The sequence below is a fragment of the Setaria viridis genome, chromosome 4 (genome assembly GCF_005286985.2).
Source record: "Setaria viridis chromosome 4, Setaria_viridis_v4.0, whole genome shotgun sequence".
NCBI lineage: Eukaryota > Viridiplantae > Streptophyta > Magnoliopsida > Poales > Poaceae > Setaria > Setaria viridis.
The window spans coordinates 10,901,700-10,924,260 of NC_048266.2; the positions used below are offsets into that span (position 1 = coordinate 10,901,700).

The 22,561-nt window shown below is 45.3% G+C and overlaps 1 protein-coding gene across 1 annotated transcript; it reads left to right on the plus strand.

The window, feature by feature from the left end:
• The first annotated feature begins 12,146 nt into the window (after positions 1-12,146).
• Positions 12,147-22,461, plus strand: LOC140222563 (zinc finger BED domain-containing protein RICESLEEPER 2-like). The gene is made up of 6 exons (XM_072293406.1): positions 12,147-12,220; positions 20,297-20,887; positions 20,969-21,151; positions 21,238-21,325; positions 21,473-21,576; positions 22,038-22,461. Exons 1-6 carry the CDS (start codon positions 12,147-12,149, stop codon positions 22,459-22,461), a joined length of 1,464 nt encoding a protein of 487 aa, XP_072149507.1.
• The last annotated feature ends 100 nt before the right edge of the window (positions 22,462-22,561 follow it).

Below are 22,561 nucleotides of genomic sequence, written 5' to 3' on the forward strand. Positions count from 1 at the left end.
GAATTTAAAAGGGGGAGGGGAAAAGGCAAAGGGAGGGAGGGGCTTTGGAGTCAAAGGTGATGGTGGTATTCGGCTCAAGGACAAGGAGGGATGTATTTTTGTAAGTAAATCCTTTTGTAACGTAGTTGATTTTCTTTTATTTGCAAGAGGTCGAAGAAATATTTATCAGGCCACAACTCATAACTAGTAGATTACATATGACCAAAATTGCTAATTTCGTCGATCCATGTGTGTGAACATGCCATGATTTATTTTTTACCATGTAGCGTGATAACACGGTAGTTGCGGCAGAACCGCCAAATTAAACCAAATCAAATGTAATGGTTGTTATTTAAACACATTAGGCATGTACGCACTTAGTGGGCTTAATGTAGCAGTATGCATTCAACCATACAACCAATCGAAACATACATCCGTAGATAACCAATCGAACACGGTAGTGTTTACGTAAATTAACGTACAACAGAAGTAATTAGAAAGTTATTAGCAAACATCCACCAAATGTGGTTCTTCAAACCGGCAATATATGCATGGTAGGGTGGGTGGTACTTAGTGGAGGAAGCGAGAAAGGCATTGGGCACGGTAGGGGTAATGGCGCGTGATGAAAATTTGACGACCAATAAAGTTTAGCAGGACCGTGTAGTGCGGTCTGTAAAATTGCGGGTGGATAACCATGTGCGAGATGCGACTAGAGTTAATTACTTAATTATCATGGAGTCTGCTCGGAAAACATAGGAGGTAAGATTAAGAAGTGGTAGACGTAATCTCTGGCGCAAGGCGGACTAAAAATGTGGGGGGTCAGGCCGATCCGATGCTGGACGAACACAATCTGTGCACACAAAATTTGACGGTACAAAAATAATGAAATTTTGAACCCACCTCGATAATTTATCTATTAAAATTTGATCTTCTTAGATTGTATTTTTTTTCTTTCCTGTGGCTTCGTCCCCTCCGATGAGACTAAGGGGGAAATTATAAAATCAATTACACAGATGGAGACTAATTTGCGAGACGAATCTATTAAACCCAATTAGTTCATGGTTTGACAATATGGTGATATAGTAAACATGTGTTAATTATGGATTAAGTAGGCTTAATAGATTCGTCTCGTGAATTAGCCTCCATCTATGCAATTAGTTTTATAACTAGGTTATATTTAATCCTCCTAATTAACGTCCGAATATTCAATGTGACATAAATTTTAATCTGAACTAAGATCAAACCACCCCCAACCCGCAAACATCACTGGTCTTTCAGAACGTGACATCCAAAGTTCCAAACTTGCAGGTACCGGCCGTTCTGCCACATGGCGGACGCCAGATGGTCGCCTGTCCCGTCTCCCGAAGAGTTCGTCCATTCTCTCCGCCTGTCACGGCAGGGACGAGCGCGGAGCGCCCAGCGGCAAAGGTCAATCACGCCGGGACGCCCGGGCGCCTGCGCCGCTCGGGGTTGATCGTTTGATGCAGCTAGCCGCGCGCGTGACGACGCGACGGTGTCAATAGAATGCGTGGCAACGATCGGCCGGCGCCGGAGGAGGGCCGGGAGGTCGGTCGAGACCTGACCTGCCACAACCTGCCGTACAGTACGTGTCGCGCGCGTTTCGTTGTTCGGGCACGCGACGGACTCGGGCCATGGTCTTCTCTGTGAGCAACGTGTGATGAACTCGTGCCCGGTGGTACGCCGGCCGATGCCGGAAAACGTACGGGATGGTGCACGTGTTCCTCGTAGAATTCGGGGGGCCGGTCGTCCTGCGTGTGTACGCCTTTGAATCTTGCTTTGTTCCTCGGCATGGAGAGCGAAGTGTGTACCGTGGTCGTTTTCTTTCGGTATGTGCTCGTACTTCAGCTTTGATGTACGTTGTGTAAACGAGAATTAAAGGATATATGGTTTGTTATTACAAGAAAATGGGTTTCGCAAACACAGGGAACGAAGGTACCAGAAGAAGTTTTGGTGTGTCGCAGCGGCCTGTTTTGACCAGTGCAGCATTAATCGAGTACACAGTTCGTACTACGGGAGTGTTTGGACGCGGGGTACTAAACTTTAGGAGGGGTCACATCGGATGTTCGGACGCTAATTAGGAAGAGTAAACATGAGCTAATTATAAAACTAACTACAGAACTCCTATACTAATTCGCGAGACGAATCTATTAAGCCTATTTAATCCATCATTAGCAAATGGTTACTGTAGCACCACATTGTCAAATCATGGACTAATTAGGCTTAATAGATTCGTCTCGCGAATTAGACTCCATCTGTGTAATTAGTTTTGTAATTGAACTATATTTAATACTCCTAATTAGTGTCCAAACATCCGATGTGATAGGTGAACATGTATCAAACAGGCCCTACATAACGGTGTACTGTTTACCTGCACTCCTAGCTGCCCACTATAGTTGTAAACGGAATCTCGATTTCCGGCAGTAACGGCCGCACGTCCCCCTACCAAACCTGCCGCAATTGTCAGGCCCCTCGATACCCTACCGGACACGAGGTGACTTTTCGCTCCAGGATCGGAAGGATCCCAACCAGCTCTCCCTAGCTGCAAGGCTGCAAACATGATATCCGCCGCGTCGTCGAGGCACGCCTCCCGGCGAGCGAGCACCCAACACATGGCCCTGCCCGTGGCCCGTGCCCCGGGTGACGCAGTGCTTGCGCCGCCGGTCGTTGCGTCTTATCCGCTCGATCTCGACCCGTTTTGTTTGCCAGGGAATCTGCAACCATTCACAACCAAAGCCGCCGCGGCGCTTGGTTCCCCGCTCGCGGTGTGGGTGGGTCTCGTCGTTTTCGGCGGTTGCGCTCGCGGAGACGGCTCCCGTGTCGTGGCAGCCGGGGCCATCTTCAGTTCTTCACGCCATCGCCCCGCGCTCCCCTGCTCTCTGTTCTTTCCATTTCCATCAGGCCCCACCTGTGTGTATCCATCGATATATTAAGCTCCTGCTTGGATACACCCTCCTAAAGATTAGGAGTCCAATTTTTAGGACACTTTTAGGACTTGGGCATCCAAATATGGGTTCTAAAAGTGCATTTCTAAACTTTAGGAGGGTCATTTTCATTAGGAGGACCAAGGGGTACTAATGGATCATATTTCTCCTAAAAGTGGTCCCCAAATCCCCTTTTACCCTCGCATGCATTAATGACGTGAACAGTGCAGGGGTAGTTTAGAGGAGTAATTGGGGGGTAAAAATGATATTTTTCCTCTAAGGTTAGTAGTCCATCCAAATAGCTCTGTACTAAACTTTAGGACTAGCAATTTGAGGGTGCTAAACTTAAGTACACTATTAAACTTTAGGAGTTTGTATCAAACAGAACTTAAGATTAAAGCCGGCTGCTAGCTCTTGGTTTGTTGGTGCGCGTGTGTATGCGGCTGCGGATGAGTTTGATGCCGTCGTTCTTGTTTTTTGTTTTTCGTGTCCGTGTGGTCAATAAGTACGTTCGCGCTCCGTGACTGCTGGCTTGTTAGCTCGAGGGGCTCTCGGCGAGCGTACGTCACGAAAGAGACTTTTGAGGCAGAGGAATGTGAACGTTCAGGGGTATTGCACACTTGCGGTAGTACGAATGATCGGACGCCCAGCGTGGCCGGTCAGCCGAGCCGGATGGCGGCGGCGGCGGCCGTGGCGACTGCCTGACCAACCGACCGGCTATCTCACGGTTGGTGGAGGAGCCCGAACTCGCGGCCTCGCACGGCAGGCACGGACACCCCACCGTAACGTGGCGCGCGCGAGAGAGGCGAACTGGTGCGATTAGCCGAGGTTGCATTGTTTGGCGTGCCGGGGGGCTAGCTGCATTGATTTCGCCGGCGGGTTATGTTCGGGCTGTGCCGGCCGGCCGGCCGGCGGGACTCCTCGACTCGTACCACGTTGCGCGCCGGCGCCGGCCGCGCACGGCGATGTTGAAACACCTGAGCCCTGCCGGTGTGACGTGACGGAACGGACGGATGGTTGGCGGCCTGGCGTGGTTGTTGGGGGTCAAACTGTGGCAGTCCACGTATGACGCACCTGCTTCGGGTTTTTGGTTAACGTGGAACGAAGGCCAAGTCAAAACAGAGGATTCGTTGCAGGGACGGAGTTGAATAGGAGTACGCGAGTTTCGCGAAACGTGAGAAATCGACGGCGGGTCTTTAAAGGGTAAAAGACTTACTGTAAAAGAGTGACGCGACACAGTGGCTACAGGGGAGCTTGTTTCAGCAGGTATGCGTAGTCGACTCACTCCATGACCATCCTACATAGTATTCAAAGTTTTTCATGACGTGTGCTCCTACCCCTCCCTCGTGCACCCATCGGCCGGCGTGCCGTGCGATCCGGCGCCGGCGGGGAAGATCCGGTTCGTTCCGCACGGTTCTGTTTTCTTTTCTCTCCCATGAATAATGGAAGTACGGGACCTCAGGGTGACGCAGGAGCGTAACCGCCTAACCATCCGGCGCGTAAATGCTGACGTCCGCGGAACAGCCTCACACGTCGTAGAGTACAGGGGGCGATTCGGAGGCCGACATCGCGCGCTGCACACGTGAGCCTGAGCGGGAAGTACGCGACACCTGGCCCGGTACCTGCCCGGACGCGTCGGCCTCGGCCCCCGTTTGTGTGGTGTGCTACTGTGCTGTGTTTTCGCGACCGACCGACGGGGACGGCAAATTCTCGACGGCCCCCGAACGCGACCGCGCACCGAACCGAGAGGTGATTTCCGGCGAAGTGCACGGCGCACACCGCACCCCGACCGGCCGGGGGTTCCACACCGCCGCCGAGACTCCGTTCGGCCGCCGCTGCTGGATCCGCTCGGAATCCAGCTGCGGGAGCGGGGACCGTGAGGCCGAGGCGCGAGCAAGCCCTCTGCGACTTCTCCAGGTGACCATCATTTTCAAAGCCGCGGCGCGGCGCGGGCGCGCGCTCCGTGATGCGCGGAGCGAATGGCTCCACGGATGGTCAGTCAGTATGTGTGTGCAGCGGGCCAATTGTGTTCTTGCGCGCACGTCTGTCTGTCCGTTCGTCGTCTTTTGCTTGCATGAGAAGAGATCGTGAAGCAGGAGCGGAATCAGTTCAACACACCCCATGTGCCCCGTTTGTGCCGGTGGTGCTTGATCAACTCCGATCCGGCTGCAGGAATATTTGGTCAGGTTTGGAGACCGGAAATTTTCCGCAAAAAACAAATGGTAGTACGAGAGAATGGCACATTACGCGGATAAACGTGAGGGTTTGGCAGGCTCAGTTCGTGTGTAATGCCGTGATAATCTCAGCCCAGCACAGTGGAGTCAAATGTGCACCGGTGACACCGATAGAAAATTGAGCATTAGTTCAAGTTGGTAAGGGTCATATCTCTCCAATGTTCAATCAGGACTAAACAGTTTCGAAAAAAAAGTGCCCGCGCCCCCACCTGCCCGCTGGCTGGCTGCCTCTGCCTCCGCCCGCGCTCGCGCCGGCCTCCGTCCGCCGGCGCCACTCCGCCCCGCACCGCCAGCCGGCCCGCCCTCGCCCCGCTACCGCTCGTCACTGCCAGTAGAGCGGCAAGCAGAGGGGGAGGGGGCGGGAGAGGAAGAGAAGGAGGCGCCTGCGTGAGAGAGGAGGAGAGAGAGGAGATAGGCCGGATCCGGTGAAGAAGGGAAAGGAGATAGGCGCCGGTGGAGAAGGAAAAGGAGAAAGAGAGAGAGAGAGAGGAGAAGATATTAACGTAGAGAGGGAGGGCGCGTGGGGGGTGTTTTGTCTCGGTTGGAATTACCAACTAGGATGGGGGGCTTTTGTTCCGGTTGAAATTTCTAATCGGGACACGCGTGGGGGGGGGGCGGGTATCGGTGCCTAATTTTTTTAGTGGTTACAACCAGGACTAAAGGGGGTTTTAGTCCCAGTTGGTATTTACAATCAGGACTAAGGTCCTGTTTGGCATGACTCCAACTCTAGGTGGAGCTGCTCCACTCCAGAACTCCAGGTGGAGCCAGCTCTGGGTGAAGTTGGAGCTGTCTGGTGAGGGTGTTTGGCTGGAAGGGTGTCCCTAGCTCCAGAAAAGAGGAGTTTGAGGGTAGATTGCCTTTCTTGCCCCTGGTTCAAATTGAACTACTTATCATAGATATAAAATGAAAGTACATGCATTGAAGTTCAAAATAATAATAAATTACATGTTCCAAAAATTTAAAATTTCGAAATAAATTCATAGTTCCATAATAAGGTCGTTACAATAATCATTGCACTAATTCCATGTTAGGGCAGCCATACTATCACGAAAGATGTACATGCGGGGGGATGCTGCCGGCGGCGGGGGGGGGGGGGGGGGGGAGGGGGGGCGCCTCCGGCGATAGGAGCCTGCGGCCGGCGGGGGTGCTCCTGCTGCAGGCGGCGGCCGGCGGCGGCCCTCGTGCAGATTGGGCGGGAGGCGGAGGAAGGCGGCCGAGCTGGGGTAGGAGACCGGCGGCGGGGCTGGGCCGGCCACCGGCGGGGTTGGTCCGGCCGGCAGCGGAGGTGGACGGCGGCCGCCGGTCTGCCTGGCAGCGGCAGTAGAAACTTCGGGACGGAGGGAGGCGCGGGATGAGGAAAATGAGATGCGCGGGGTGACTGGAGAATAGAATCAAACCGTTTTTTTTTCATAACCAGTGGCATTGGTGGGTAATTACCCACCAACTCCACGAGGAGGTTCAAAAGAGAGGGTTCTGGAGCAGCAAAAGAGGTGCTCCAAAACTCCACCTCCATTTGCACTACAGCTCCATGGAGTTGGCAGCTCCATGGAGTTTTGGAGTTGAGGTGTTTGGCTAGATTTTTTGGTGGAGTTGCTGGATTTCTGGAGTGGAGCCATGCCAAACAGGACCTAAAGCTCCCCCGCGGTGACCTTCGCTGGTATATTTTTGATCCGGACTAAAATTATTTTAGTCACGAGTCTCATGTTAACCGGGATAAAAAGAGTTGGATGGAAGATCCAGTTCTTTAGATTAAAATTAAGTTGAAAGGATTATTCAATGAATCTGTTTGTACTATGAATAGGTAGCAAGTTCCATCGTGCTAATTTGCTAGGACCTCCTGAGGGTTTTTTTTAAGCAGAGATCAGTACCTCCTTGGTACTTGTCTAGTGGTTCGTTCACATCGCAATGGTGATTTAAGTAGCCTGACGGTCTCTCTTTTCGTGAGAAGACTTCAAGGGAAGTACAGATGAACATAGCTTAATCAACTCCGGTTCAGAGTCGCGTTTGTAAATTGGAGTATCGCAACATCGCAAAAATAAAGAACAGATAAGAATTCGGAAAAAAAATGTGTGTATAGATTTTCGCATGCTCCTTACGTCAGCACAGGGAAGTCAAATACGCAAAAAAAAAAAAATCGTTCCAGGAATATATTTGCATCGTAAATAAACTAACATGCTCTCCATCGTCATAATTTGATAGGACCCTCACTGATTCCTTTAGCTAGACTCGGACCTCTTTAAACTTCAGCAAATAGTAGTCTTTGTGGTCTATTCACATTGTAATGATGGTTATACCCTGATTATCTTTCCTTGCATGGGAAAAGTTCATGCGATGCGCAGATTGAACGCACTTAATTGGGCTGGAGCAAAATCAACTCCAGTTGCAGGAATCTTCAGTCAACACTTGTATGTTAGAATCATGCGTAAAAGTGGATTTTTGAACATTAGAAAAGGTACATTTTGGCAAATAATCATGCAGCACTGGCATACATCTTTTGCAATCTTCTTCTATAACAGTGAAGTCAAATTAAAAAAACTAAAAAGAGGAGACGTTGAGCGACTTATTTGCATAATATATACTACATCCATTCTAGAATATAGCTACTTTTAGAGTTTTTCAGATAGATTAAGGAGTACAATAAAAGTCTTATTGCCCTTCATTAGTTTTCATGCGCTAATTAAATAATTGATTTGCATGTATGGAGGGTATTATACCATCATGCCAAATAACCCACTTGGGAATTAAAAAATAGCTAAAAATAGCTATATTATGCGATAAAATTTGAATGCTAAAAGTAGCTATATTCTGGGACAAGGCAGTACGTAAAACCTAAACAGACCAAGAAATTTGATCAACCAAATTTGTTAGGACCCTCATTAGATTCTGTTTGGCACAACTGAAACCTCCTTAGAAGTAATATGGTGATTGTTCACATTGCGATGGCGATCAGTGTTCTGACTGTCTTTCCTATCGTAATAAAAGTTGATCAGAAGAGATTTAAACACACTCCACTCCATGTGAAACGATTGGGCATGCATGGCCTGGAGTATAATCAACTCAAGCTGGAGGAATGTTCAGTAGCATTTATATGTTAGAATAATCTCATGGGAAGGTATTCCAAGTTTTACTGGTACATTTCTGCATATGAACATGTGGGTTTTGCACACAAGTCTGTTTACATGATTTTATTCTAGAAGACTGGATGCACAAACAATCAGGAAAAAGGAAAAAAGAGTGAACTATTCGTGGCATATCTTAGTTTCATCATGCTAACTTGCTGCTAGGATCTGTGTACCATTTTTTAATTTTTAATTGCAACCACCGAAATATAACCACATGGGTATACCACTGTGTATTACTAACTTTTTGCAGATAAACATGTCGGTTTTGCATACCTTTCATGCATAGTCTAAGGGGTGTTTGGATACGATGTGCTAAACTTTAACAGTGTCACATCGGATGTTCGGATGCTAATTAGGAGAACTAAACATGAGCTAATTAAAAACTAATTGCAGAACCCTGTGCTAATTCGCGAGACAAATCTATTAAGCCTAATTAATCCATCATTAGCAAATGGTTACTGTAGCACCACATTCTCAAATCATGGACTAATTAGGTTTAATAGATTCATCTCGCGAATTACACTCCATCTGTGCAATTAGTTTTGTAATTAGTCTATGTTTAATACTACTCATTAGCATCCAAACATTTGATGTGACGGGTGTTAAACTTTAACACCATGAAGCCAAACAGGCCCTAAGCCAAGCACAATGAAGTCAAAATTACGCAAAGAAAGTAGAACGAGTTGTTCAGTCACAAGAAACCCAATCCAATTATTCCATTGCATATCCATTAATCAAAAACAAATTGTGTTGTTTCGTCATGCTAATTAACTTCTTAGACCATCCTACTAGTTCATGCATAACTGCTTTCTAGCATAATAAAGTCAACCTTTTCTTAAAAAAATATGAAGTTGAATGAACTATTTGAAGCACACATAGCACAATCAACAAATTTCAATGTGCTAACTTGCGAATAGATCCTTTCCTTTTATCCATTTAGGAAAAACGTAACATATCTATTTGTGCTTCAGAGGTTGCCGTCTTGCTAAATACTTAATTACTCTTACACAAAAGAAATTCCAGTGAATTAGTAGGTTTGAAAAGAAAAAAAGATCTAGAAAATTAATTCAAAGCTAGTCTTTTGCCAAAAAGGGGCTAGAGTATACATCAGTTGTAAACAAAAATCAGGGTGGGCAACTGCCCTGTGCTCATAAAATCCACTCTCATTTCATTATTGTAACTTAAAACAAGACCTCCTTAACTTTTTATCAACTAGGCCAAAGACCTCCTATGAGATCTTGGGCAATTTTCTTTGAGATCTTGGTCTTACTATGGTGATCTAGTAGGTGACTATCTTACCTTTCTTGAGAAAACTTCAAGAGAAGTACATATTCAAACACACTCCATGTTTACGGATTGGGGTGGAGCTGAAATCAACTCTGGTTGCAGGAATCTTCGATCACGTTTGCAGATTGGAACTCCAGAACAGCAGAAAAAGAAAATATAGGAATTCCACCAAAAAAACAAATGTTTGTATGTGTACTGGAATGAGCATTTTGCCAATTAAAACCTGTGGGCATGTACTGCTCTGTGTGTAATCTGAGTACAGCACAGTGAAGTCAAACACACAAAAAATGAAAAGAATCTGATTGAATTATTCATGGGAATCTATTTGTACCCTAAACTAATTAAGAAGTTCCATTGTGCTAATTCGCTAGGACCCTCATTAGATTCGTTTATCTAGATTTAGACCTCCTTAGTAGTAGTCTTGTGTGGTCTTTTCACATTGCCATGAGCTAATGATGATTGCTATATTTTATTTGCCTTTCCTTTCATGGGAAAAGTTCATGAGAAGTGCATATTAGACACACACTATGTGCCCTCAATAGGGCCAGTCCGATTGCAGGAATCTTCAGTTACACTTAAATATATGTTGGTTTCACTCAGGGAAAACATTTTTATATTGGAAAACATTTTTATATTAGAAAGAATGGCATATTTTGGCAAATCTGAATGTATTATTGTGGGGGCATACCTATAACTGGAACAACTCCTGAAGTTTCACCATGCTAAAACTTGTATGGTCTTACTTCTTCATGTGTAATCTAGCCATTTCTATCACAACGAAACCAATTATTTTTTTCTAATTTTTTTTTGAAGTTGAACTATTTTATTTGAGGCATATATAGCTCAATCCACAAATTTCATTGTGCTAATAACTTGCGAACACCTCCTCACTTTCATAGGAAAAGCATAGTAAATTGTGCTTCAGAAGTTGTGGTCTTGCTAAAATCTACTCTTACACAAAAGAAAGCCTAGAGAACAATTAGTTTGAAAATGAAAATATTCAAGAAAATTATTTTAGGAACTAGAGTATCTATCAACCGCAAACAACATAAGAAGTCCCATTATTGTAATTTGTAAGACCTCCTTACCTTTCTCAGCAAGAGACATACTTACTACTCCTTTGGTTTGTTCACATAAACCCATGATGATTTAGTGTACATTATGGCCCCTTCTTTGAGATCTCGAGCAGTTCTTTCAAACTAGTTAAGATTTGGCAAATAGACATTCGCATTTGAGATGCTAGGGTGCACTCGTAAGAGGCAAAGGTTTGAGGAGTGTAGATTCGAACACTTCTATATTAGATAATGAATCAACTGTAAGAATCATGCAAAACATTTCTATATTAGGTAATGAATTTGGCAAATAAACATTCATGTTTGTATACTTCTTGAGTCTTCTTATTCTAGAATGTTGAAATCAAATAAAAAAGAAAATGAATAAATTGGACGAATTACTCAGGAAACATATATAGCATAAACACATTTCCGTCATGCTACTTTGTTAGGATCCTCGTTAGTAGTATGGTTTGTTCACAAGGCAATGGAAATTCGTGATGGCCTTTCCTTTCACGGGAGAAGTTGCACTTTTGTCTGTTTCAATATCATGAAAATACATTTTATATATTAGAGTGGTATATTTTAGTGAATAAACGTGTGTTTTCCTTTCTCATGTAATTTTATTCTAGAACAACGAGGTAAAATTTACAAAAAAAAAGGAATTTGAATGAATTATTCGCAGCATACAACAGCGTATCTCCGTTTCAGCGTTGTACCCTGCTAAGAATCTTAGCCAGGCTGTATATATTAGAGAAGCGATTTGCAGAAAATAAGATAAACATGTCAGTGCAGCATACTTTTCATGTATAACATATGTCCATCACAATGGAGTTAAATTAGCACTTGGAAAAGGTCGAATGAAATGCTCGGCCTCAAAGAACCCATGCGGATTACCCCACTTGCATTGGCGGAGGGGAGGGGTGGCTGGACTACCACTTATTGCAAACAAGAAGGCCATCTGATCTTACTTCACCACGTACAATCATTTCCTACAACAACGAAGTCGATTTTTTTTTTGACATGCAACGAAGTCGATTATTTCTGAACATTTATCCAGGATAAACTCTAGAATAATGGACAGGTTCGATCGTGCTACTAACTTGCTAAGACCTCGTTACGTACTTTTACCAAGACTGCAACCTCCGAAGCATAATTGACTAAGTTTGCAAGAACATTAGTCACGTTTTATATTTTGGACAGGAAATACTCCCTCCATTCTCTTTTGATAAAGATATTTCAAAAAAAATTAGATTTTCACAAATGATAGTACTATTTACTATTAATGTGGACTGTAGAAATATTCGGAGGAAGGGGCTAAAGTTTAGCCCACTCAAATGGAATGCTAAACTTTAGCCCTTTGGGGTATTTTGGTGGAAGCTAAACTTTAGCACGTGTATTGACAAAAGACTTATTTACCCTTCCTTTCTCTCCTATCCTTTACCCCTCCTCTCCTTCCTTTGACTCAGTGCAAACTCTCCATCCGAAAGGGCCCGTCGTCGTCTCCGATCGAGTCCAATACACGCATGCATGGTCGCCGTCATGCTCCTCTGCTTCATCCTCCCGGTCGTCATGCTCCTCCGCTTCATCCTCCTGCTCCTTGGGTGATGGCGCACTTAGGCCGGCTCCGACGCGCAGGACGGTGCAGTCGGTGCCCCATCCGCCGGGGCCGGATCCAGCTCCAGAGGCTTCGTGGCGGTGGTGGCGACAGCTGTGGGCACCAGAGCCCCGCGGCCGCGGCAGCAGCGAGGACCGCGGTGAGGCAGCAGCGATAGCAGCGGAGTGCCGGGTGGAGGCGGCGAGGTGTCGGGTGGAGTCGGCAAGGCCGGGCGGAGGCAGTGAGGTGCTAGGTGGAGGCGGTGAGGTTCCGAGCGGAGGCGGCGAGGCCGGGTGGAGGAGAACGGCCGCGGGGTCTAGTGGGGAGGAGTGAGAGGGAGGAGAGAGAGAGGGGGGCAACCAGGGAAATTTTGGATAGGGGACCACTTTTAGCCCCTTTAGCCCATTTTAGCACCCCTTAAAGGACCTAAAGGATTTTTTTGGGGGAGCAAATAGGAGGGCTAAAATAGGGGTGCTAAACTTTAGCCCCCTCCCAAACACCCCCTTGCTAGATGATAAGCAGGGTTGTTTTCCTTGATCTTTGTGTCAAGGTGAAATATCTCTATCCAAAGAGAATAGAGGGAGCAGTAAGCATGTGGGTTCGGCATACCTTTTCATCTGTAATTAAAGAATGGTGTGTCAATTTTACATAATGAAAGTCTACCGATTATTTGTCATCGAAAACAAAGCAATGGAGCGAATTATTTCAGAGCAAATCTATTCTAGAAACTTTAGGAGTCCCATCATTCTAACTTGTACCACCCACCTCCCTAGCTAGTTTCCTCTTACAAGCTCGAGACCTCCTTAGCACTAGTTTTCCGCCGTGTTCACATAATCACATAGCAATGACAACTTAGCATACATGTTGCTCGGGGAAATATTCTGAGATCTTGGGCAATTTCTTTCAGAGTAGGGGTATGTAAAGTCTCCAAGGAACACGGGAAAGGAGTAAAGAAACGGAATCTGTGGAGTTAATTTTGGCGTACTTGGGTTGGGGCTAGTACAATATTCTTGCACAATCATGGTTACCAATAACAAACATTTGTGGGGCTTAGGTTTAGACAGCTTATAGCTTAAAATAAAGCCAGGGCTTGGCCTAACTGCAAGCTCTCTTACTGTGGCCAAGTGTGTACTGGCCTGGGATCCTTGCGGCGCAGCAACGAGCACATGTTCCTCCCTACGGTTTTAGGTCGTTGGTCGTGCTCAAGATGAGGCAGTTTTCCTTGAAAGGAACGAGGTGAACATGGACAGGTCAAACGCCGGCTCTCTGATTCAGAATTGGTCACCGGTCAATTCCTTAAGAGTTTTTTTTATAAAGTACTGTATAAGATTTTCAAGAGGTTAGTGGTAATAGTATATGAACTTGAAGGACGGGGTTAGGGGTACGGTGTGTGCAATGAGATCGGCCTTAATTTCAATGTTCCCTGCCTCTGACCTCAAACCCTGCTGATGGGGATCTGGCTGTGCAAAGGCAAACAGTACTCAACATGTTGAGGAATTTCAGTGACTCGGCGGTTTGTCAGTTAGCACATACTATAAGAAGCTGCAAACTGTTGCTTTCGTTAGACCACCTAGCATTAGGCATCGATCTTTTCGGGGTTTGTACGCTTGCCGCTCTGCTCTACGCGCCACGGACAGCCGCGTGTTGTTTGTGATGCTAGTTTAACTCCAAGTCACTGTCAGGGATGGAGACCAGCAGCGTCTCATACGTGTCTTTTCCTTTTGAGAAACATACGCCTCAAATTTTGTTGTGCATAAGCAGGATTGAAATAAGGGTTGCATGGAAGCGTAACAGTAAAAATGTTCAGTGCGTTATCGTTTTTTTTACCGAAGTCAGCGGAAGAAGCCCCTACCTATATTTTTTTATAATTTTTTTATTTTAGACCCATTTAATTTGCTCCCACGGATAGTGGAACCAGAGCCCGCAGAGTGCTACTAGGTCCTTTCGCTATGTTAGAGCTATCTTGCATATTCAGATCTTCAGCTGTTTGATCTTCGCTGATGCAATGCAAAGGCGCACCGTGTACCTTTTCAACCATAGTACTAATGTTCGTTCCATACCCACATCGCGGTGTCCTTCAACTGGCAACTGCTGTGGACTCTGAAAGCTTGAATACTGTGGCAGCTGTTCTGAATTCTGATCGAGTCATATGCACCTGGGCCTTCTAGAAGTTGGGGACAGATCTGCAGGACCCCAGAGCTGACGATCATCTGTTCAGTCCTATTGGGTATCAATAGGCCGGGGCACTGACAGGCTCAGCGGTAGTTGCTTCACCAACCGGGAGTTTAAACGGCTTAACTAGCCTGTCGCTACCACTCGAACACTTCCCAACTCACACGGGTCGTCATGTGAGGGACCGCTCGTGACTGGTGTCTGGTGAGCTCCTGCTCCTCTACTCCTACCCTGTCTGCAGCGTGCAGCCTGCACAACGGGACATGGAAGATCTGCCGCCTCCTTGTTCTCTTTCGAGCTCCAACAATATCAAAATGGCTGGCCTTCCAAACATTTTCTTGGGCTTATTTTGTCCGGCGTAGTGGCAGGGTTCCGTGGTTCCATCGCGTCTGTAGAAAATACAGGAAGGGAGGTATGCGTCGTCTGACTTTTTCCTGGACGTTTGCACAATGAATCAATGATAAAACCGGTGAAAGGACGCATGAAATAAAATTTGTGAACATTGGTGCAATTTCCTCGTCAGTTTGCACCAAGGTTCAACAAGGAAAGGATAGGAGAGAAACGGACGAGAAACTGACATGGACTGGAACTAGATCACCTCGTGCTTATTCTGGTCTCCGGTTACCGAAGTCTGCCAGCAACTGTGCGACCGTGACGGGCGGTCGCCGGAGATGAGTCCAACTCAACGAGCACGATGCTGGACTGCACGAGCACAGAGGCGACGCTGCTTCCTACTCCCGATCATGTTGCGTGCATGGCAATGGCATCACGGTCGCGTCATTGCTGGATCAGAAGTTGGGCGCAGAGACGTGGGGAAATGCTAGTGCTTGTCCACAAATGATTGCGACGGCGAACTATGATTGAGTGAGCGTCGGAAAGGCGACCGTCGGTGGGCCCTTGCGCCAACAATCCGCAAGCCGAGACTTCCTGATTGCAGGGCGAGAGCCGGAAGCAATTGGGAAGTTGCAAGAGAGATGGAAGGATAGGTGATTGGTGCGAGGGACCCCTTTGGGCCACAAAATCAGAGACTAACTAAAGGCAGTGCTGAAAGTGGCAGTGTTCTGGGTTGCAGACTTGCAGTTTGTGGTTCGCCTTCGTGTAGGTGTAGTCAGAGTCTTTGCAATTTACACACGCTTCAAACTGGAGCACTACGCGCCATTAACGTGGGGGTTGGAAAACTGAAGTAAATTCTTTGCACCAGTGCGATTTCAGCTCCTTCGGCAATTGACCACACCAACTTGTACATCAGGATCTCAGGAGCCAATTTTTTTTTTTGAAAGGAACGGCAAAATCTTTGCCGTAAATTTTATTAGAAGAGAAAAAAAGAAAAAAGAACAAGTCTGTACAACAGGCAGTATCTCATCTACTGCCGTTCAAACACAACAAAACAAAAACTCCCAAGCAAACTAGACAACTAAATTCCCTGAAAACTGAAGAACGAAAGCAAGAAACAGTGCTACAATTCCGGTGCTTCTTTCACCAGCTTTATATTTAGTTTGACGAGGGTGATCGAACCAGCGAGATGCTCGACTACTGATTTGTTGGTCCTTGTGTAGCAAAGCTAAATTGCTGGACGTCTTCTTTGATTAAGTACGCTACCTCTTCAGTTGATTTGGATTCATGATTAAAGACTCTCCTGTTTCTTTCCTTCCATATGTTCCACCAGAAATAGATGATGAGGCCATCAAAGGTCGGTCTCGATTGCTTATCCAGTTTTGCTCTGCATTTCTTCCACCATCCACTTACCGAGGGGGTTGAATCACTTGCTGGTAGGCCTTGCAGGCTATACCAGGTTGTAAGCTTGGACCACACTGTCTTAGTGTATGGGCAATCTTTGCAAATGTGCGTTGGTGTTTCGGCTTCAGAGTTACATAGTTTGCATTGGGGGTCATGCGGCCAGCCTCTTTTTGCTAGGTTGTTAGCTGTGAGAATCTTCTTGTGTAGTAGGATCCATGCGAAAAAACGACATTTGGGTTCGGTCTTTGCCTTCCATATCGGGCATATATTTCGTGTCTTTGTCTTGCCCTGAAATTGTATGCGATAAGCACTCTTTGTTGTGTACTCTCCTGTCTGTGTCCATCTCCATGTGATTTGGTCCTCGCCCTCCGGGTCACGTTCCAGTAACTGAATTTCTTCCCATAGATTGACATATTCACAAATTTCATCCTCGGTTGTCAGCGGGCAGACCTGCGGGATCCAGAAATTGTTTCGTAGTGCTTGTTGTACGGTGAAATTTTTTCTTCTTGATTTAATGAAAAGTGACGGTGCCAAATTTTTTGGTGCTCTCCCATCGAGCCAGCTGGAATGCCAGAAATTCATCCTTGCTCCCTTGCCCACTTTGACTATTGTTGACGCATTGAATAGGTCTTTATCAGTTTTGTCACAAGGGATCTCTAGTCCCGCCCATGGTTTATCGTTGTTTCTCCACTAGAACCAGAGCCATCTCCCAATTTTCAGAACTGCAAAACCAGTAGTTGAAATCCAGAACCTAAATTCAGATTGTTATCACACCAGAGTCTGAATTTTCGAAGGAAGTAACGGAAGTACGACAAGCTAGCACGAGCAGAGAGCTGGAAAAGGTGAATAATTTCCATGCCAAACCAAACCATGAGCTCCTTATCGCCAAGACCAAGAGTGTTTCGGTCAGTTTTCAGACCATCTCTGGGCCATATGTGTAGGCATCACGCATTGACAAATCCAGATGCAACTGTTTTGGCATCTCGCGAGCCACGTCTCGGTCCCACTCTCACCAATGGAGAAATCGACGATGGCATGCAGCGTCGTTTTTCTTCCCGGAACGCTGTGCAGTTTGACCCATCAGGAAACCTGACAAGTTCTTTTCCTCCCTCTGCATCAGCTCGTCTCACGATTTCGTCAGCTAACGAGTCATACAAGGAGGAGGTGCGATAAGATGTGTGAACACATGATCGAAGCAGTCAAAATGATAGAACAGAGTTCGTCAATGAATAACAAGCACGCACGAATCCGACCGATATTTTTTATTCGTCACACCATCCCTTGCATAGAATAGTAGCATTCTATTTGGTAGTTATCTTCAGGTATTAGCACGCGCCGGCGCACTCATTTTCTGAAGATTTGGAGAATCCTTTATGGACAAAGAAAGGGCAATTAGCACAAAGATAGCGCTGTTATGATGCTTTTTGTGACGAGATTGTATTGTTTAATCGAGTCCAAACGAGTATAGTGGGGTCAAAAACATTAGGTAAGTAGGGGCAATGTGACCATAGTCTATAGAAGATTAAAAGCAGCAGTGAAAGCAGCTCTCCAATTCTTCAAAAAAGGTAGCAGGGCACGCTGGTAAAGGGCCTTGACGCTTTCAAAAAGCGCCGGGATTGAATTAGACCTAGCCGCTGGTAAATTTCGGGTTAAGTGAGTTGCATGTGGAGTTCGAGCTTATGAGCAGTCACCGAAGGGAGCATAATGCGCGCTATGGACGCTGCAAGCTCAAAAGGAGGAAGAAAATTCTGTTTGGATGAGCACCAGCGGCAACACTTTTTATTTTGGTGTTCATTGAATCATGCACTAGTGCGTGAAGGTAAGATGGAGAACTGATTTACCTAGAATAACTCAAAGGACTTCTTTTTCATGTGCTGTGGACTGTGGTTTATCCGGAAAGCGGGGGATTTTTTTTTTCACTCATTGAAAGGGAATTGGGTAATTCAATCAAGCCTTTCTAGACTTAGAAGGCAGACACACTTTTCTACTCAATGTCCTAATATCTGAGTATCCAACTGTTAACGCTCAGGTTAGCTACAAACCACTAGCTGCCACCGTGACGCGTCTCAGATGAACCCAGTTCATACTGGCTAAGGAGTGGTGATTCTCTGTGGTCATACTCATACTTGTCCTTTTAATTGCAGGTTGTAATTCTAGTTGAAGTTGCATGCCTCCACTTAAAAAAAAAAATGAAGTTGCATGTCTGATCTGTACTCAAAGCAGGGGTCATCTACTACAGTTGAGAGGTGGGACTACCATTTACGAAACAATTTCATTTGAGGAAAGTACTAATCAGCCTCTTAAGAATTCTGGTCACGGGCCGGCCTGTCCAATTTAACATTCTTTGAGAGGCCTACCAAATTTATTATCTAAACTAAGCAGCATCTTTGCTGGGCCTACAGTGTTTATTTCGGAGCGTGGGCCGTCGTTTGGTGGTCTTGTTGTTTTGAGGAAAAAGTCCATTCGAGGGGGAAAGATATCTAGATAGTTTTTTTTTAAATAGCTAATATTGCTACGGGCAATAAAAAGTGCATGAACCTAATTTTTTTGCATGAGAATTATGCAGGTTTCGAAGAGTCAAAACTTCCACAAATTGCAACTCAAGCCTTACATAATTTGGCAACTATTAGCTTTTTTCCTGACGTAAGCCAAGAATAAAGGCCTAGAGGGTGATGTAGCAGGCGAAATGCGGAAGAGTATGGTACCGGGAATGGAAGAATGCACGTAATTGGTTACTTATTTTCCCCGCACAAGGAACGATGCTGCTGCTTGCCTATCGCATTTTAAAATTTTCCAAAATCAATCACTACTTTATCACCGCGTCATTGCCCGCATACCGACGACACCTCCTCACCCATCGTTACCTCCTTTCCTACATGCGCAACATGGCCTCGACTCCGGTAGGCCACTTTCCACTCGCCCTTGTGCCACAAGGCACCAGAGCATGGTCTTGACCGCTAATGGGATTAGGGATGACAATGGGCCCCGATCCCCGATCCCTGATTTCAGGTGGGGAATTCATCCATCAGGGGATGCAAATGGGATATTTTTAGTCCCCACGGGAAGCTTAATGGGCAAATTTCTATCCCACGGGTGAAGCGGGGGGCAGAACGTATTAGTCATCCCCGTCCCCGTTACCCAACGGGGGCTCGAGTAAATCTTCCAGCCTAGCCCAACTGCCAAGCGCCCAAGCTGCGAAGCCCACCAAATGGAGGTCAAACCCTAACTTGGCGAGCTGCGAGCGCTCCTTCCTGCGACCCTGCCTCCCGACTCCCCGTCTGGCCGTCTCCCCGAGTCCACCCGCCGCCACCAGTTCTCGAATCGTCACGAATCGCGACTTTCCATCTCTCGGCCGGCGGCAGTCGCTTGCCATTTCCGCTTCACCTCCATGGCCTCATCTTCTTCTTCTAATCGTCTCCCCCCCACACGCCAGAGTGAAGAAGAGCAGAACATTGTCGTCCACCAAAGCCGCCATTGTTGCAGGTGACTCCAAGCGACTTCCCGACCACTTGTGGCCAAAGCTGCTGACCCAAAGCGCCGCCGCTTGAAGGAAGGGTGCAATATTATTCAATCACTAGGGTTAGTACACAAGCTTGCATTTGATTCATGTTGTTGTTGTTTTGCTTAAAATCCTAGTTACTTAGTCTGATGGAATTGCTAAATGAAACCTGTGATTTGGGCCCATGCTGCTTGTTTTGAATTGGTAGTGACGTCACTTTATCCTGATATAGCATACAAGACTACAAGTTCATCAGAGTATCAGACCCCTATGGTATCTAATAGGCTGATTTGATATATGTTGGTAGAAACGAACTATATTGTGCATTTTTGTCCTGAAACAGGAACAATGGATACATTATAGTATGATAAATATTCACATGTTTTCATCTGACAATATACTCATGTATCTTTGATTTCAAGTATTCTTTTCTGTAATGGTGGTCATAGACTAGCGAGTTACATATTAGTTTGTATCTTCATTTTACCAGTTTATTAGCAGTCATAGATTACCAGTTTATTATTAGCCTAAACATTCATGGATATCCGTGGGTGCATAAAGAAAGCAATTGAACTGTGGCTAGATAAGTGCATACACCTGTATTTGTAATGGTATTTTCTATTCAGAAATAGTGATTTCAATAATATTGAATGTTAAATGTTGAATGAACTGCAGGTTGCAGAAGCAAAAGAAGATGTCAGAAGGTAGCAGCCAAGTTCCCGTTTCTCTTGGCTCACAGCCAGAAACTGATTCACATCCTGAATCTTTCAATGAATCTGAAGCAAATCAATCCGAAGCAATTGAAATGGATGATGACGAAGATGAGGAGGTTGAAGAGGAAGAAGAAGATGGTGTCGAGGTGGGTTCGAAGAGGAAGCTGACCTCAGTTGTTTGGAAGGAATTCAAGAGAGTGAGATGGAATGGAAAAATAAAGGCGAAGTGCATGTATTGCTCCAGCAAGCTTGGAGGAGAAACAAGGAGTGGAACTAAGCACCTTCATGATCACTTAAAGATTTGTACACTTAGAAAGATTCATCTGTCCAGAAATAAGACATTATCACAAGCGTCATTGAGGTTCAATGCCACAGATTCAGGGAAAGTTTCAGTGGAGAACTACACCTTTGATCAAGAAATAGAAAGAAAGGAACTTGGTGCTATGATGGTGCTGCATGAATACCCCCTTTCCATGGTTGATCATGCAGGCTTTCGAAGATTTGTACATGCACTTCAACCACTCTTCAAGATTGGGACCAGAAACACACTAAGGTATATAGCTGCAAGTTATTTTTTTTATGTTGCTAGAATTTTGTTAATGCATATCTAAAGGTGTTCTATATTTTTTTTCAGAAAGCACACCATTGATCAATATGAGCTTGAGAGGAAGAAGGCCATTCAATACATGGCTGGAATCAAATCTAGAGTGGCCATTACTAGTGACATGTGGACCTCTGACAACCAAAAGAGAGGTTACATGGCCATCACAACACACTTTATTGATGAATCTTGGGCTTTTAGAAACATTATCATGAGGTGAGCATTCTGGATCTAGATCACAGCGCACAGTTTAATTTGTTTGCATTTTAATGATTCACTAAATGCTATCTATTCTTGTACAGGTTTATTTATGTGCTAGCTCCTCACACTCATGATGTCATTGGCGATGAACTTTATGAATCCCTTGTTAATTGGAATCTTGATGAAAAGGTATCCACTATCACCCTTGACAATTACAGTACAAATGATAGTGCAATTCCTTATCTGGTCAGGAAAATTGGAAAAAGTAAGCTGTTGGGTGAAGGGAAATTCTTACACATGCGTTGTTGTGCTCGTATCTTGAATTTGATTGTTAAGGATGGATTAGAAATGCTAAAAGATGCAATTGAAAACTTGAGAGATAGTGTAGCTTACTGGACAGCAACACCAAAAAGGATTGAAAAGTTTGAGGAGATAGCAAAGTATGTTCATGTTAAGATTGATAAGAAGATAGGCCTTGATTGCAAAACACGATGGAATTCAACTTATACAATGCTTAGTACTGCACTGCCGTACAAGGCTATTTTCATTAGAGCAACTCGTGTGGATAGGCAATACACTTGATGCCCTACTGAGCAAGAATGGGAATTTGCTGGTTATGTTGTAGAAAGGCTTAAACTGTTTAGTGACATATCAACACTATTTTCTGGAACTGATTATGTCACAACAAACATGTTCTTCTACAAAATTTGTGAGATTAGAAGTACATTAAGGAGTGGTCAGTTTGTGGTAATTTTTTGATTGAAGAAATGTCAGTTAATATGGAAGCAAAGTTTAAGAAATATTGGACTGATATTCAAGGCCTGATGGGCATTGCTACTTTTCTTGATCCTCGATTCAAACATATCATGCTGCTTCAATGTTTTGAGGTGTTACTTGGAAGACATGGAGTGGATTGTGAGGATGAGGTTACGAAAGTGAAGGAATCACTGAGTGATTTGATGCTTGAGTACCATTTGGAAGAGGATGATGAACCTAGAGTTAACAAGGCATCGGCACCTGCAGTAGGGAATTCAGGCTTCATGTCTTCCTTTAGTGCACGTGTTGCAAGTACAAAGTCAGCTGCCATAAGATTCAGATCTGAGTTGGTTCGCTACTTGAAGGATGAGATGGTGGACATACTTACAAAGGACTTTGATATTATAGATTGGTGGAAAGTGGCAGGAACACGCTATCCTACTTTGAGATTGATAGCAATTCCTATAACCACAGTTGCTTCAGAATCTGCATTTAGCACTAGTGGGCGAGTTCTTAGTGAGCATCACAGCAGGCTCACTTCTCAAATGCTGGAGGCTCTAATGTGCTAACAAGATTGGATTAGAAACAAGTATAAAGGTAAATTTTTTGGGCAATTTACAATTCTTTTTGTCCAGTTATTCAATGCTTTTTTCCTCATGTAGTTTATAC

Excerpts from the sequence above, each read along its gene's own strand:
- LOC140222563 (XM_072293406.1), top strand. The coding sequence starts at position 12,147 with ATGGTCGCCGTCATGCTCCTCTGCTTCATCCTCCCGGTCGTCATGCTC. Across the intron at positions 20,888-20,968 it reads GGGACCAGAAACACACTAAG|AAAGCACACCATTGATCAAT; the intron begins GTATATAGCTGC and ends ATTTTTTTTCAG. Across the intron at positions 21,152-21,237 it reads TTTAGAAACATTATCATGAG|GTTTATTTATGTGCTAGCTC; the intron begins GTGAGCATTCTG and ends ATTCTTGTACAG.